This window comes from Diadema antillarum, unplaced genomic scaffold (assembly GCF_040938485.1).
Source record: "Diadema antillarum isolate AM-2024a unplaced genomic scaffold, OU_Dant_1.0 seq00000581_RagTag, whole genome shotgun sequence".
Taxonomy (NCBI): domain Eukaryota; kingdom Metazoa; phylum Echinodermata; class Echinoidea; order Diadematoida; family Diadematidae; genus Diadema; species Diadema antillarum.
The window spans coordinates 885,280-902,861 of record NW_027271515.1 but is presented as its reverse complement, the minus strand read 5'-3'; the positions used below and the strand labels follow the sequence as shown (position 1 = coordinate 902,861).

At 38.0% G+C, this 17,582-nt stretch overlaps 2 protein-coding genes across 2 annotated transcripts in view; one reads left to right on the top strand and one right to left on the bottom strand.

Moving 5' to 3' along the window:
- Positions 1-1,019: 1,019 nt before the first annotated feature.
- LOC139735497 (HAUS augmin-like complex subunit 4) lies at positions 1,020-8,677 on the bottom strand. The gene is made up of 9 exons (XM_071646254.1): positions 8,647-8,677; positions 7,935-8,071; positions 6,119-6,250; positions 5,022-5,159; positions 3,861-3,969; positions 3,243-3,373; positions 2,251-2,381; positions 1,438-1,506; positions 1,020-1,236 (listed from the first exon to the last, which is right to left on the bottom strand). The coding sequence occupies exons 1-9, from the start codon at positions 8,675-8,677 to the stop codon at positions 1,020-1,022; spliced, it is 1,095 nt and encodes a 364-aa protein (XP_071502355.1).
- A 4,054-nt stretch (positions 8,678-12,731) lies between these two features.
- The window catches only part of LOC139735461 (CCR4-NOT transcription complex subunit 1-like), a 68,053-nt gene continuing 63,202 nt past the window's right edge, over positions 12,732-17,582 (top strand). Inside the window, exon 1 of the mRNA XM_071646216.1 lies at positions 12,732-12,991. Within this exon, the coding sequence (XP_071502317.1) occupies positions 12,890-12,991 (102 nt within the window). The 5' untranslated portion in view covers positions 12,732-12,889. The remainder of the gene's footprint in view (positions 12,992-17,582) is intronic.

Below are 17,582 nucleotides of genomic sequence, written 5' to 3'. Positions count from 1 at the left end.
AGTTGGGGTAAAGACAGACTCGAGATGTACCTACTTGGAGCACCCAAATTCAAGATCATCACATCCCACAAGCCATTGCTGCCCGTGTTCAACAAGCCAACAAAGCAAATTACCACCAAGAATCAAAAAGTGGGTGATGAACATGCGAGACATTGAATTTAAATTCGTGAATGAAACCACCTTGCAAAGAGCCAAAGTAAAGGTTCAAGAAAATGTATACAATCTTGGCCTGAAGCTGTGAGTTGTGTTGCATGCTGAAGGAGAGGATGTGAAATCAACAAGGATGCCCAGCAGATATAAGACAGCAGATTAATTGCCAGGGGGCTCGCAAGCTTACATTTCTGCAGTAAGGGATGCTCAACCTTGGTGAAGGGAGGAAAAATTACAAGGAAGAAATAATCAGATCCAAAGCTTGGTAGATTTGATTGGCAAGTTAGCTGCATATCTCAAGATATCACTTAATGGGAGTGAATAAGAGTTTCCTGACATTTACAGTCCTATCGACAAATTCAGATAAGAAGAAAATTGCTTTGCAAAGCATTTTTGACTTAACAATCTTGTATTATTTACAACAGGTGACACATAGAGTGTGTATTGGAAATATAATGTCGTCATACATCACCACGGAGCACTGGGGAGATGGTCTGGGGTGGTTTGCAACACTGGTTTCAAATCTCAGTACTGAAAAACATCAAAGTCTTCTAGTCCTGAATTTCCATCATTTGCATGTAATCGCAGTCTAGGACATCATAACTTCTTCTTATTCACAGCAGAGTGACCTCATGACAGGGCCTGTCTAGACAACCACATTGCTATGCTGTCCAAGTTATTTGATGTATTACATCGTGTGTATTACATATTTCAGATATACATCTCATAAATGGTCAAGTAACTCTAACGATTTCCCTCGATGAAAATCATGCAGTCACTAATTTTGACAGCTATTACTCATGTCCCTAAAAGTACACAAGTTACGCTGATCAAAAATATGTCCAAAAACTCAGCGCTGGATACTCTGCCTATCTGAGGGTCATAAGATCACCAGTATTCTCTTCCGCCAGACTCTGTCTCAGCTCCCGCAGTGCCCATCTCTTGTTGTCGATTGCCGACCTCAGCTGCTGGTACTCGGTCACGAGTTCATCGAAGCCCATGCCCAGCGCCTCGTAGGACCGCAGTGCCTGGGCGTGCCTTGTGCAGTCGGTCTCTCGCTCCTGTATGGCGCCCTCTAGATGTTGCCTGTTTGCAGAACAAAATACCACCATACAGGATGAGAATTTAAGCGACTTTATCTTCAACACTGCAAGCTGAATATCTTCTTGTAGAAGATTGCTACCATCAATGGAAAGAATATATAAAAGAGGCTGTTGTGAATTAAACAGAAAAATTCCTTGGACATTTAAAAGATAGGTGCAACAACAACGCAAACTAACAAGTTACCTTGCAACTCGATGAGCCTTCACAACTTCTGGTGTATACGTGCTGCAGAGAAGTTTGGCTTCAAATACTCTGTTGGGATAGTAAAAATGTACTTAATTAGATGATGTGCAAATTACACGATATGCAAAAGCATCATGCTATCCATAAGTGATAGCCAAATTAACTCCTCACTACGAGCTAGCCAAATTAACTCCTCACTACAAGCTATATTCACACATTTACATGTAGGTCAGGAAACTCAGTTCAAATGTAAATAATGTATGCTCCTTCCCTTTAAAGATGAAATTGCTTATCACTTTGAATGTGCTGTTTCATAATCCATGAAGGCAGCATAAATGTATGCAAGCATTAAAAGAGATTGGTAAACCTCCACAGAGATATATCAATGAGAGCTGATTACAAAATAAGTGAAGACATGTTAGTTTGCACCGCCAGAACAAATAACTATGTAACTGTCTTTCACACTCCCATTATTATTCATGCTTTGACACAGACATAACTGCAGTATAGGTTCTTCATGTTAATACAAAATACAGTGAGAAAAGCTACTGTATAAAGATGGCCTTACAAAGTGAACTAAACAACTAAATGTACTACATCCCACAGATTTTGCTCTAATATTTCAAATTAGAGCCACAAATGATTCTTACTTTTCTCATATTTTCATGCATTGCGCATTTTGTGTAAAGGCTAATGATAAGTTCATAATTAGACAAAAGAAATGCACTAGAAAATATATTCTTTCATCCAGTAATCTAACGTTAGGTGAAAGAAGTGTTAGAAGTCGGTCTATTCTCGATTCGAGATACGTACTTGATTTTGAGATGCATGGCTTGGCATCTGGCACTCAGCCAATCTGTGGTGATGCTATCCCTGTCCGCCTGGAGACGCAGCCGGTGGTTTGTGATCAACTTCTCCAGTGTGTGCAGTGCTTCTTTCAGCACCTGGAGAACAAAGAGATGAATTTTAGAAGCCGAAATCTCATGCACACACACACACACATACATCAATGGCTCCATCAGCCTCTGAAATACTTGAGTATGTTATAGCAAGGCTGTGGGGCTGCCGATTGTACCTCGTTATAACTGGTACCTCATACATGTATTAGAACAGAGAGCACTTAAATACAGTAATGAAAAGTTAGGACAATTCACGTGGTTAAATGCAGTATTTCTTTGTAAACAAGTTCATTATGAGGGGGTCTCCCTGTCTTCTCCATAACTTTCCAATTGGCTATTCCTTATGTGCACACAAAAGCACTGAACTCACTGCAAAGATATGGTAACATGGCAAAAATAAATTGACATGATCCAAAATATATTCAGATATTTTAGCATGAATATTCATTGCGCAATTGAAAGGTTTATTTCTCCCACTTGCAGAAAAGCAGACCGACAATCATTCAGTTCCATGAATCTCATGATAAACTTGCCAACCGTAATATCAATTAAGACATTTCCGTTACAATTAAATTCCCGTTACAATGAAATCAAAATCCAGGTCCCAAAATTATCATCTATATATCTTTATATACCATGCTGTTCAGTTCTAACGAAATTTCATCATAATGAAAGAAAACTGCTGGTTCCAAGGACTTTGTTATAACTGGAATACACTGGACCAAAAAGGTTTTGCATTGGGCTTTGTGCTAAAGAAAAATATGACACTTGTGTTCTTACAGTTCACTATGGTACAAAACACATCTCATCTCAAAGGCGGCATATATTTATAAACATGAACTAGCATAGTACACCATTGTCCAGATTCCTCCCCCCCCCCCCCCCCCCCATCAATCCTACACTCACTTGGTAGTACTGCCAGCACTGCTTGTTCCTTAGCAACCGGTCAAGCTTCAGCTGCCGTCTCTCATCCTCCAGCTTGGTCTTCTCACTCCGCAGGACGTCCGGCAGCTGGGTGGCCTTGGCAAAGGTGAGATCTTCAACTGAAGAAGACATTTTAAAGAGTACACATTCATGTGTTGTTATATCCTGTCTCATTTCAACAAACCATTCAAAAGGAAGATTTCAGAAGTAATTAAATCTGCTACCATGTTTCACCAGGATCATTTAAAATTCTACATATGTAATAATAGAATTTTATGCATTGCAACATCTACATTTACTACAAGGGTATGATACATGTAGCATGGTGCACTCCTGCTACAACGAACATGGTTATAACAAAATTCCCATTAAAATTAGTGTTAAACTTTTGATCTCAATACAAGATATTTACCTCCAGAATTTTCAGCTGTTAATGCTACAGCCTTCATCAGTGGAAAGACCCATCTTTGCCTCGATCATGTGACGAGATCAAACGTTTAACACAAATTTCAGTTGAATTTCCAATACAGAAGAGCTTCTACTCTAATAAAGGAAAACATATAATATAAATATGTTAAAATGCTTATTCCAAGTGGATACCTGCAGTGGCATTTGATTCTGTCTCATGAAAGGACTGAATCTCTTCACATTTCTTCCGTAGGTGGTCCTCCATCAGGGGTATCAGCTGAGGCTGCAACATCGACACAACCTGCAGGCAAACAAAACGTTTTCATGAACTGCATCACAAACTGATGGATCCAACGCTTTTACTAATGCAACATGTATGCTCCAATCATTTACAACAGAGACAAGGGCATGAACACAAAGTGTCTCAGAAATTATATTTCTGTGGTAAGGTGTATTTCATTTTTTTTTTTCACTACGATGTTTACTCCTTATTGATGGTGCATAATGTGACAATTAAAAAACAAAAATATAACACACTATCATTCCAAGTCCTTTGAAATTTCATATATAATTGATAATTTCAGTGGCAGAATTTTCAAATGCCTTGAAATGTCTAATGATAACTAATAATTCTTGAAATGGAAACAAATTTGACAGGAGCACTCTGCCCTGTTATTAAAAGCTACATGTACCACGGATAATACTGTAACGTTTTGGTCCACGCCACGAAATAAAGACTCCAACCCCAAGTACCTGTGGAATGGGAGATTCTCCCACCTGGATCCCATAGCAAACAGGAGACTCGGATCTCATCACTCAAACATGCATACAAATTATTATGTGCACACAGCACAAATCAAGAGCGTGAAGCACAACATCCCTTGCAGGAAGTCCAGGACCCATTTAAGGACCCCGGAAGTTTTAGGGATATAGATGCTCTGTGGGGCTACATAGTCGTATCTCAGCCTAGTTTTTGAACATACAGTCAACCGTGCTTATGTCAACCTCACATAAGCAAATAATCACCTAAGCTGCAGGTATATTCACGTCCTCATCTATTCATATTTTATTTTGATTTTAATCCCTCATTAGTCAAATTTTCTCTCAATTTGGAAGCTATTTCTCTAGTTCAAATAGACTCAATTTAGGCAAGGTTGACAGTAAATACATATGACAAAACTAAAATTTGGCCAAGTTAGGCTAAATCTGAAGCAGAAGAAACACAACCAGAGCAGGAGAAATTGAAGCTCAAGTGGGAGAGTGAGAAATTTTGAGAAAATGGCCGCAAAGTGGGAGAGTTGGAGTCTTTGTGGACAACTCAGTCTGTATCTCATGACTGGATGCTTGTCTGACCTTCTTCTGATGGTGTCCAGCAAGGAGCTTATCTCTGTCCAGTCCAAGAAGTGTTACATTCTCTTCATCCACCGGTCTGCTGTGCAAGAAATCACAAGCTTCTGCTGTACCTAGACATCGCTGTACAGCCTCATAAAACTGATGACAGAGAAAAAGAGAGAGAAAAAAGTGTCTCATGAATTACGCAATTAAAAAAATGGGGAAGAAATACTCAGGTTGATATGATATTTTGCCTGATACTGAAACAGTGAACTTGCATCTCATTGATATGGAATGCTGATGTGAAAAGCTTTTATCATCAAAGTGATTTAACAAGTCTGACAGACTTTATACATTACAGAAATTAATGCATGCATGCTGTGCCTGTATATTTCACCAACATAACATTTCTTGAATCAGGACTTAGAAGGCAGATTCACAAGTGGTTAAATTTGCAATTGAGAACCACAACATAAGGCAAGAATGAGCAGACTTGCCTTTGCAACAGATACATACATTGCACTTATGTGTCAGGGATAATACTCTGCCACATTTGTTCAGTATACAGTTTTGTTTTCTTTTTGAACCACAATGTAAACCACAAGATCAGGCAATGCTGCATTTTTTTTTTTTAACTTCATAATAAACCTGCATATAAAAGAAGAAATCAAATAATATATATGTGCAAGTACTGCACAGTGCAGACACAATAACTGTGTTGACATTAAGGATTTGAAAAGGCCATGCTGCTGAAAAATTGTGTATCCATAGACTAATTGCATTCATACATGTATGTAAGGACTTGCTCCACTTATCCCAACTTGTGTTAGTAGTATTGTGCGTGCATAGTTAGTTAAAAGTTTGGGGATTTATTATACTTTGTTTGTTTGTTTTAAATTTTCTTGGTCTCTATAAATAAGAAAACCTCACAATGACCTGAGAGATTGCCCCCCCCCCCCCGAAAAGGAACATCAATAACTTTATGTAGACATATTTGTTTTGAAATACCATTTTATCACCAAAACCTATGTTCCCGTTTAAACTGTTTGTTGACACTCTCTGAATTGTAAAATCTCCAGAGGATGGCTCTGTACTGTTACTGTGACAACCAACCCCACCTGGGCAGACTTTGAGTCTGGGGCCATGTCCTGAGAAGCCACGCTGTGATCCATCAGCACCTTGTGGAGTTCATGGTGTAGGATGTGGTGCTGGAGGTAGTTTGTCTTCTCTCTCTCAAGACTCTCCCTGGCCTGGGGAAAGGATGGGGAGGGGAAAGCAGGGGAAGGGGTGGAGATTGTGGGTGGAATGAAGATGGGTTAGAAAGTTGGTAGGCATGACTGAAGTGATTGCAATGAACAAACCTTGTGTTGGGAGAACAACTGCAGCAAAACAAGATATAGCTTTCAGCTTGTAACACACTACTGGAAAACATTTGTGAAACACAGCATAAAATAAGGCATTTCATGTCACTTTTTTTTAAATGCATTACGATTGGAATATAATACAAGGTTGTATTATTCAAATTCATGAAATTCTTTTATCATGGCTACTACTAAAACACTGATCAATTCAGTGCTTATTTACATCCATACAAGTAGGGCAATTTGTCAATCAGCTGCAAAGGTTGTATTATGTAGTGAAAGAGTTGTGGTAGATGTTGAGCGAGTTTGGCTTCAACTTCAGAATCAAGAGAAAATAAATTTCTTGCCCATGATGCAAGTGTCCTGACCATACATACAACTGAACAGTACTTGTCCATATCAGTACCACTGCATGATAGGATATAACCAGCCATGCAAGTATTTGTACCAGTTGACCACTTATTTCAACATTCAAGCTGTCATCTCTGACAAAAATATGTACTGTTGAAGAATGCTCTTAAATCATCAGAAATCATCATATACGTAGCTCTCTGGAGAAAGTTAAATCTCAAAATATTGCACACTGAATGTCTTAATCCTCTTGGCTGAATCAAGCTCTAAAACCTCGGAAACAGAAACAGACACATATTGATTTCTATATCAGATACCTCTAGTAATATGACACTAAACATATTTGCTTGAAGAACACAAAGGATACCCTTCCCAGGCTGAAATAAACCATCACAAGTTGTTTTCAGAAAGTCACCTTGTTCTAATACACTGTGCTATCTAGAACAATCTTTGATGCAATCCATGACCCTAGATCACATCCATCTGCAATTTGTTCATTTCTACCTCAAACAGCATAATTATGTAGCACTAGCAGCGATTGCTTGAATGCTACTTCACTTTGCAGTTTCAGATTCCCACGTACAAGTATGACTAGTAGCTCACATACAAACATTTTTTTCTGCAATGTTAATATTTCGCCCAGGTTTTTTTTTTTTAAATTTCAAATTGTGCAAATAAAAAGAGAAAATTGCAAATTTAGAAACCCACCCAAATTTTCCCCTCTGGTTACATGACTCACAAGTTAAAGGTTAGACAGAAATATCTGTCTGTCCAGAGGAGTTTTTTATTATCTTTTTAAACTTTTACGGCTCTTCCTCAGTATAAAAAAAGGGGATTCTGTAAAGCCAGATGCAGTCTCCGTGGAACATACAGACAAAATAAAGACCGATCTTTCGGTCAAGTGTAAACAGGTGGTAAAGTACGATGTATGAGAGGGAATCCAGAACCTAGTATTTATTATAGGTAGTTATGTCAACTCCCCACTCACAGTCAGAATACATACTATTCTCATCGTCGTCATGGGGGACATGGGTAGGGGCGGATCCAGGAATTCTGTAAAGGGGAGGCCCCTTTACAAAATTAAAGAGGGGCACACGATTCCCCCCCCCCCATTTTTTTCTCTTTATTTCTTTAGTTTTAACAAAAAATAAAGAGGGGGCGTACACCTGTCGCGCCCCCCTCTGGATCCGCCACTGATGGGGGAACCAGCAGTTTCACACACCTGTTTGCATGACTCCTCAACATGTTTGGATGTTCCATCAGCTGTCAGATGCTGACCAAGAGCTTGCAGTAGATTATGAAGGCCTGGATTCTGCTCAGCATCATTGTCCATCAGATGTACCGGCAGACTCATGTTTACTATTAAATGTCAGACAGCATGGGGAAAATATAAACAAACAATGCCCAAACAATGACTTGACTTCTACTTCAACAAAACTGAAAGATTGAACAAATGCACACTGCCACTGGCAGTGCCCTGCTCTGTGGCTTGTCAAATGTCAGCAAACACTAACGACTAACGTTAAGGTCGGCCTCGTAAATTATCACTTGCAAATGCTATGAATCAAATCCTTGCAAACCATTAGACTAGACCTGGATCTATGTTGGAAGTTGTACTTATACTAGGTTCTACATAGCAAAGATCTACGTATAGGTTTTCTTTCCTTTCTAAATTCTAGAATATAGAATTCGTAGAACTGGACATCATAAACATTGGCCTACTCTGGATCCTAGACCTAGTATTCTGCACTACACAGCCCATGGCCATGCATGGATGCATTGCTACTGGCCATTTCGGCATTGCCAAACCACTACGGGTGGTGGCAACGAAGCTTGCCTTGCTTGTTGGCTTTGGCTTGAGTTGGAAGTTGAAAGAAAGAAATTCAGACAGCGCGGGCGCGGCAAGATCTTGATCTCTCAAATCTGTTGCTTACCTTTGATCACCTTATTGTTATGGTAATCCATGATATTCATTGGTTTCCTGGACGCCGAAAGTGAAAGTAGACAAGTCCGTCTCTGCAGCATGCAGCATGAAAAGGCAGCGCGCATCCCGATAGATCCGGCTCGGTGCGGGTTGGTTTGCTGGAGCTAGCGGTTCGGGTTTTCATTTCACGCGCGTTATCATTCAAATAGTCTATCATACAATCCCTACCTTTGGGAAACAACGTTTGGAGATATGTCCAAGAAATCAGCATCAAGTGCGTATTCCTCATTTCAACTTTATTTCATAATAAAATGATAGATAATTAAATATTCATAATCAAAAACTAAGATTTTTTTCACTTACATTCTCCTTTCCAACATGATTTGAATTTAAGATATTTATTATTGCTTTGAAACTAGACTAAACACAATCATCTTCCTATTACAAGTTGTACTCGTATTAGACAACGATGGGCGAAATTTTGTACACTGTACCAAACCACAGAAAACTCTCAGTGGGTATGTCTTGTAGAACTCTAGTTATTGGCAATGTCATTTACCAAAAAGGGATCGATTATGCATTCAAAATGTCTAAATGTCTGATCAACATGTCTTTTTTTTATCATCTCAGTGTTTGAAACTGGGAGATTGTTATTTCAAGTGTGTAAATGAAAAGCAAATAAAAAATACATGTATGTTTACTTCAGTTCAATGTGCATCTCTCGCATCCCCCAGCCTCTCCATCTCATACTAGTATTCGATAAGAAGAGGAATCCGAGGTGACTTACCTCCATGATAAGTGTGAAGTCAAAATCAATACAGCAATGGCCCAGTGGCCTGGGGCCCAGTTGGGGCCCACTAAATATTGATGTCAGGTCACCCAAATTCCAAAATAGCTATTTTTTGGTGACCCGATCAGGTACTTGAATTTTTATATTTCCTTGTATTTCAAGCCAGTAGGTGCCTACTTTTCTTTCTTGGGACACCAGATCGAATGTCCCTCAAAAATCTTAGTGGCCCACTCAAGTCCCCAAACAAAAAAGTGTTGAGCCCTGAATGATATGTTGTTTTATTCTACAGGCATATGTAGGGCCTAGGGACCTACTGAGATAATTATTCTTATTATGACAAAGATGATCTGTTTACATCTGCACATTATATATATATCTGCACTGTACATCATTTTTTATAAGAAAATTAATCTACACTTTAAAAAAGAAAATTAGCATTGACAATAATAAAACAACAAAACTGCACATATGCACTTGCACCCTAACTCACTTTTGCACTGATGCATTTTGTAGCTACCCTACTCGGTCATACAATTTAATATGTATTGAATTAAAGAAATATAAGCCATATGCTTTTCCAGAGGCCACCATCAAACTCAAGCTTCGTGGCTGCATTTTGTATAATTTGATTGAATAAGCAAATATTTCCCAATTGTGTTTGTATGATTATAATTCAGCTATGCAATATTTCATTATTGATACATTGAATATGATTATAATTATTCATATTCATTTTGTGTTGGATATAATGTGATAAGTATTTGATTGTTACATTGTATATGGGCTACTTTGTGAAAAATGCAGAAATAAATCAAATCAAATCAAATCAATTGATGTGATCTATTTCTAATTTGATCATCACAGTGACATCTTCTTACAATTTCTGTTAAATTTCTCAGTTCTTCAGAAATAAAATGCAGGCACTATTGATAAGTTTATTCAATAGTTTACAGCGACGCTGAGTCAGTGACTGTTCGGTCTTTGCTGTTCCAGTCCTTTTATTATGAGTTTGTAGACTGACATATGAACCTTATGAAACTGATATCCAATGTAACTATCTGTGAAGAATTATGTTAGGAATTTATATACTTCATGTATGCATTTAAATTTGTTATTCATGGGGAAAGCATGTAGTTTCTCTTCTAGCATATGCATTTTCTCTCTTTTCTTGCTATCTTTCTTTTTTTTTCCTTTCTTTTCAACATTTCTTTAACTGTTCTTTCTTTCTTTCTTTTCTTTTTCTTTTCTCCCTCCCCCTTCCCCTATACGTTACCTTCTTTTTTGTATCATTAGATATTACAAAGAAGAATTTTTTATTCCATGTGCAATATATATATTCAATAGTACTCAGCGACACTGAGTCAGTTGGAGCTGTTTGGTTTCTACCGTAGTCACTTTCTTTAATCTTTTCTTAGGCGTTTGTAGATTTGACACATGAATTGTGTTTAGGGATTTATATGTATCATAAGATGCCATTTAAATTTGTTATATGTATTATAATATGTTACTTAATTTGTTATTGATGGGGAAACAATAGGGTACATGTAGTCTCTCTACCAGCATATGCATTTTTTTCTCTTTCTCTTTTCTTCTTTTTCTTGCTTTCTCTCCCTTTTTTTTTCTTTCTTCCTTTTCCTTTCTTTCCCCCTCATTCCCCTCTCACCCTTACTTCTCGCCTCGTATCACTTGATATAATGAAGACGTTTGGTCATATTTATTTATTTTTACCACTCGATTTGTTTTAACCTCACGTGCATTAAGCACACTTACACAAGACCATGGTAAATTGTTTGAGTAGATGCGGATTGTCTTGCCTGGAGTGTGCCGGGCGTTGATCGTGCTAACTACACGAATTTGCATGATTCGGTTGGCATGGTCACTGCCTGGCTTGCACCTGGTGGGACATTCCGCATCTGAAGTTATATGAAGTTACATGAAGGTATGCTACTCCTGAACACTGCATTCCAGCTTGTGTCCTTAACTAGGGCACTATCGACAGGTTGTCTTTGTGTCTTTCCCAGTGCAGTCTTTGTATATGTATTTCTTTCTTGTAATTTAATTTAAACACAGTGCAGTGCATAAATTATGTCCTTTCTCTCTTCTCTATATCAGACTTTTCCTTTCTTTTTACCACTTCTAGTTGGGTGTCTCCCTTTTTTCTTTCTCCCTCACTCTCTTTCTTATTTCTTTCTCTCTCTGTCTTTTTATCTCTTATTAGTCTCTCTTCCTGGTTACTCTGTATTATGATTGTGAAGATATTTTGATTGTGTTTTAATTTATGTGGATTGTATATTATTTGCGACTGCTAAGTTATATTGTTGTAGTTATATTTTCATGTCTGAATTATGTATACAGTGTACTTTGTATAATTTGTATTGTATTTTTTCACCTGGAAAATGATTATCTTTTTTGTTGGAAGAAAGACTAATAAAAATATCTGTATCTGTATCTGTATCTCTGTATCTGTTTGATTCATAGACATGATAAAGGTTGTAACTTAAAGTAGAATTGTAAAAAAGAAAATCAAAGAATTATGAAAATATTGTACAAAGCTACTGAAGCAACAAAGCTGTAGTTCCTATTTTAGACCTTTTTGTAAATTTTGAAAATTGATACAAAAGAATTGAACTTAGTATAAATGACCAAAGCAAATATAATAGGTTATTATTAGTATAAGTGTACATATGCTGCTAGTGAATTTACCAAATCTTTCTTGTCACTTTTCAAAATGAAATATTTCTCATATATTTTCGTCTCTCATATCAAGTATCACATCATTCATAACAATTTATTTTCGGGGCCTATACCTGCAGGGCATACAAATAAAAAACTAACAAAGAAATAAAAACTGAATGCACCATGTATTGAAATACAAATTGCTGTTATGAAAGAATAAAAAGTATACTTTCATAAACTGCTCAGATTACTAGTATTTCATCAGTGAGTGCTTCTAGAGAAAGTTTTCTCACCCATCCCCTAAATAAATAAGAGAGGAAAGCTCTAGTAAACAAAAATGCTGCCACCATCATTTCCGATCTGCAACTATCGATCACCAGTTCGATTGCATACAATCACAACAGACGTTAATTTTAGATTCGAGTAAAGTAATATGAATCCTCATTACAAGTACCTTTATTTTTATTCAAATCTTTTCATTTGATTGTATTCTTTTATTAGTGATAATGTAGAGGCTTCATTTTATTTATTATATCATTTTGCTGTGAAGATCATGCATATTATGCGAATCATATCACGCTAATCCAAATCGGCAACGTCTATCTCAATTACTGCAATATGGCACCTCACTAAGGTGCGCGAAACTCCTATCTAAATTACCGAATATTATGTTGGATAAACCCTATTTTTTGTTAAAGATCGGCTTATAGTTTTCTACAGTATCTACGAGATCAGCCGGGGGACTTTCCAGCCCACTTGGTGATCTACAACCTGAAAGAATGAAATAATGAATCTGGATTCCCTGTCGCTGGCCTTGTCTCAGATTACCAATCTTGTGGCCAATCTCACCAAGAAAAATTACAAGCAAAGTGTTGGGGAAATCTCTCGCGTAAGTGAATTATTTGTTCTACCCGTGACTTACTTGGATTTTTGTTTTATCCAGTTGTGGTGCAGTTTTGTTCGTTACTTTGTTGAAAATATGTAAATTACGTCTCGAGAAAGACATTGCAATTGTCAGATTGCGCGTGTAATCCATTCACCGTACAGCGCGCAGCGCACTGCACCATCAATTCAAGGCGTCTCATCATCTGACCACTCGACTCGCACAATTGCACAAGACACCACTGGCATTGCATTGGCCATTGCCATTTATTTATTGCCAATACCTGCCATTGGTTGCATTTTGACGTTGTGGTGCACTGACTGAACTGAGCTTAGTGAGACTGAGAGTGAAGCCAAAGCAAGGCAATTGTGCACTTTACGGCCCTGTATTATCGGTGTGAGATTTTAGTATTTTACCCTAATCAAGGCACGAGGCAAGCAGTTGATTCGGTTGACCGAAAGATCGGTCTGTATCTGTCCGTCGGGGAATGTTCCGCGGAGACTGCGTCTGGCTGCACGGATCCCCTCCGTATACAGACCGAAGTCAATGATGCCAGCTCCTGTGTGGCAGTAGCGCACAGATCAAACGTTACGATAAACCAAATTTCAGACAGCTTTTTTACATTCAAACAAGTTTGACATGACATGACACATTATGCAACAATATTTGGGGTTAATTTCTCACATTTTGCAATCGAAATACTCACAGTAACGCGGTTATAATGCAGAAATTTTATCCATATCGCAACATCGCCGTTCGCTAGCTGTAGGTCGCCATTTTGAATCTGTAAACCAATCACATGCAAGGTACTTTGTTAAGTAAAAAAACACGTAGAAACTACCTCGCATGTGATTGGCTAATAAATTCATACTGTATGTTTCTGCAGTTTGAACGTGACGACGCGACGGGCTGGTTGATGTGTGTTTTGCGTTGAAAATTCGACCGAAATATTGGATTATTCATTAATCTGGTGAGTGTAGTCTATTCTTGAATAGTTGATTTAACTATTCAAGCTTAAATTTGCCGACCTAAGGCCGTGAATTAGACGCAATCGAGAAGGGTGAGGTACCTCACCCAATTTTCCATAGAGACAGTGGTTAAGAACATCCACACAGCAATGGGTACTACAACCTTCCGTCTGTCTACGGAGGACGGCGTTAATGGCAAAATACAAAAGAGTCCTCCGGACAGACGGATCTTTCTGTCTATTGATTCGGCAGCGTGTGTGTTGTGTTCATGTACTGTGCTGAACTGTGTGCATGTGTGTGAGATTTTGCATTCCATGGGATGCAGTGTGTGTGTGTGTGTGTGTGTGTGCAGTGTGTGAGTGTGCGTAATGAAAGCACTTACGGTACGCCACATGGTTGCTTTAACGCCCTTCCCGGCCCTGCGTGGCGTGATTGAGAAGAGACAAACAAGGTGTCGTGCATTGGCACACAACGTGACAGAATGCAACCAGTGGTAAACTTTCGTCCTTCATTCATGATTTTCTTACATGAGCGGACACTTCATTTCAGAATAACTTTATTGCATTGACATTCTAGTCTACACTACACACAATCAATGAGCAGTTTATGCAGTGCATGTACATCATGTGAATTTACACATTATTATATGCAACTTTAGGAATGCGGCAGCGCAGCTCAGTTCAATCAGTCATTTGATCTGAGTAAAATGAATGCAGCTATTGAGGGTAAGGCAGTGTGAAACAATGTGCTAGTGGACTTTCGCACCATGCATGTTTGGATATCAATGGATAAAGTGGTGCACCATTTCATCAATTGATTTCCAAACATGCACAAACTCACCCTGCTCTGAATATTATAACACCAAGAATATTTGCTTCTGAGTGAGACCAGAGTCCAGTAAAAGTAGAATATTCACCATTTTGACACTTTTACACATGTCAGAATATTATGTCCGTAGCTTGATCGCAGCGGCTCTTGCTGCAACGCATACAAGCAGGCGGTACAGTATGATTGGTAAAACACGTTCATAGCAGCACAGAACAGACGGTCGTCTAATCTGAATGAAGTGATCACAGAAAGTTTTTCTTTGGTATCTTTTCTTGAGGTAGCTGTTGATGATGGAGGTGGGGGAGGGGGTTGTTGTTCAATGATTTGTGTGTGAATGAATTAAGAATGTGAAAATCTTGAGTATGGTGATTCCAAAAGCATAGAAGACTTCAAATTATAGAAAGACAAAAGTGAGAGGACAGAGTAGACAGACCAAGAAGGAGAAAAGAAATGGGTGGGCATAAATTCAATTTTAAAAAAGGAGAGGTAAAGGGGAAAAGGAAATGTATTAAAAAAAAGAAAGTACTAGAGAGAGAAACCTGGGGGAAAAAATAAAACATTACAAAATAAGAAATGGCTTGAAAATGGAAAAAAAAATGACAAAAGAGAAAAAGAAACTGAGATAAAGGAAAAAAAGGAGCTCGATCGATAGGTTTGAAAAGAAAGGAGAACAAAAAGATCAGAATGAAAAGGGGAAAAAAGAAAAGATGGAATAGTTTCAATAGAATGGAAGAGAAATTAGATTTAAAGAAAGAAAAGATAATTAAGTAGGAAAGAAATAGAATTATACAGGTTGAAAATGAAGTAAAGAAAAAGAAACGGTGATCAGCACAAAATGAAATATTGAATACATTCAGATCAGACAAATTACTGTGTTTGCATGTGCTGAACATATATTCGTACTGTACTGACTGCTTGTGTGCAGAGCTGCATTTCAAGTCATTCTGATGCTTGAAAAAGTGTAAAAACATAACTTCCACTACACTTTGTAGACTCAAATGTAATTTATCTTTAATAAGTTCTTAAACATTTAGATTGAGTTATTTTGCATGTTTAGAAGTCATTTGACAAGGTGGTGCAAAAGTACATTAGTGCCCAAAGCTGTCACACCATGTTTTCCTTTCCTTGTAGGAGTGGTGGCTACCAGTGGAACATCTAGATATCTATAGCTTCTGTAACAAAAATTCATGGAGCAACAAATGTGTTAAAAAGAAGAAATCAGTCTAAAATTTGCTATAATCCAAGCTTGCCAAGTCAAAACTTCATCTCCACCTTGAGACCATACACCATCACCATTGCATGCAATCCAGTAGGAATGGTAGATTGTAATTATTATCTCCGCCAAGGAAGAAGAGTAATGTTTTCATCACTGTTGGTTTGTTTGTGCATTTGTCTGTGTGCAAGATAACTCAAAAGTTGTGGACAGATTTGGATGAAACTTGCAGGAAATGTTGATAACATGACACATGGAACAGACGATTAAATTATGGTAGTTTGTATCTGGGAATTTTTTATGGATTTGATGGATATTTTATCTTTTTACAGATAGGGTCAATAAACTTATGAGTTCAAGCTGGGCATATTTGAGGTTTGCATGTACGTGCTCTAAAGCGTGTGCCCTGCTTAGGCAAGGTGCCATGCAGCTGGAAGCTGATTATGTAAACAAAATACTTCTAAATTGGGAAATTGGATGATTTTTAACATGTTGGATGGGTAGAAATTAGCTGCTTGGAGATCTGCGCTATCAGAGTGCTTTTCTAGTACAATATGAAATGATGTGTGCTGAATGATATGTTGATTTGGTATAAAAGATGCATACCCACTCGCTACTGTTGGAAATAGGTACATTGTACATATGACACAAAAGATGAAAAGACTTTCTTATGTCCCCCCCCCCCCCTAATTTTGTCACTCCACTCTACACTACAGCCTGTACATGTACATGTACCTTACCCTTGTTACCTACATTGTATGCACACACATTTGGCTTGTACAATGTAGGCTGTTGTCGGGTGTATTCCTGTGCTGTTGTACATCCATGCATGTAATTGTAAGCTAACCAGGGTAGGGCACATGTAGTATGGAGCAGTATGGCATAATAAGTTGGGTTTTTTTTTTTTGGGGGGGGGGGGGGGGGCGGGGAGGGGGAGGAGATAAGGAAGTCTTTGTAAAAAAGCCTGTTGTCACCTAGAACAAAGGGCAATTTGGCTCCTAATTTAATCTCCCATGGCCATGAACAGTTGTATATAACACCAAGAATGTGTGCAACCCTCCCAATTTTTGTGAGGGATGACTGGATGAATGAGGGATAATAATCTCAATAATGGGTCTGGGAATGATTGTGTCAGTTTTCGTCAATAGGAGAAAAATAACATGTACATGTATGTCATTACGAGAGTTTCTGCTATATGCAAGCAACAGTTCAGCTGGCATGTTTGTAAAATTATACAGTGTAGGTGCTGTCATAGAGATTTGTTGAACTTTGCCTTGTCAATACCATATCACCATGAATAATGTCTTCTGCTGTTGTACAATGTGCTAGAGTTTGAATTTCAAATTCACAGACATGAAATACTTAAAGGACAAGTTCACCTTCATAAACATAAGGATTGAGAGAATGCAACAATATTAGTAGAACACATCAGTGAAAGTTTGAGGAAAATTGGACAATCGATGCAAAAGTTATGAATTTTTAAAATTTTTGTGTTGGAACCGCTGGCTGAGGAGACTACTACAGCTTGTGAGTCATATGCGTACAACAGTATAAAGAAAATATAAAGAAAATTCAACATATTTTCACT

Coding starts and splice junctions, on each gene's coding strand:
- LOC139735497 (XM_071646254.1), bottom strand. CDS start 8,677: ATGGATTACCATAACAATAAGGTGATCAAAG. Junction 3,970..5,021: donor CTGGACACCATCAGAAGAAG/GTCAGACAAGCA, acceptor GTTTGCCTGCAG/GTTGTGTCGATGTTGCAGCC. Junction 2,382..3,242: donor AGTGCTGGCAGTACTACCAA/GTGAGTGTAGGA, acceptor TTTGTTCTCCAG/GTGCTGAAAGAAGCACTGCA.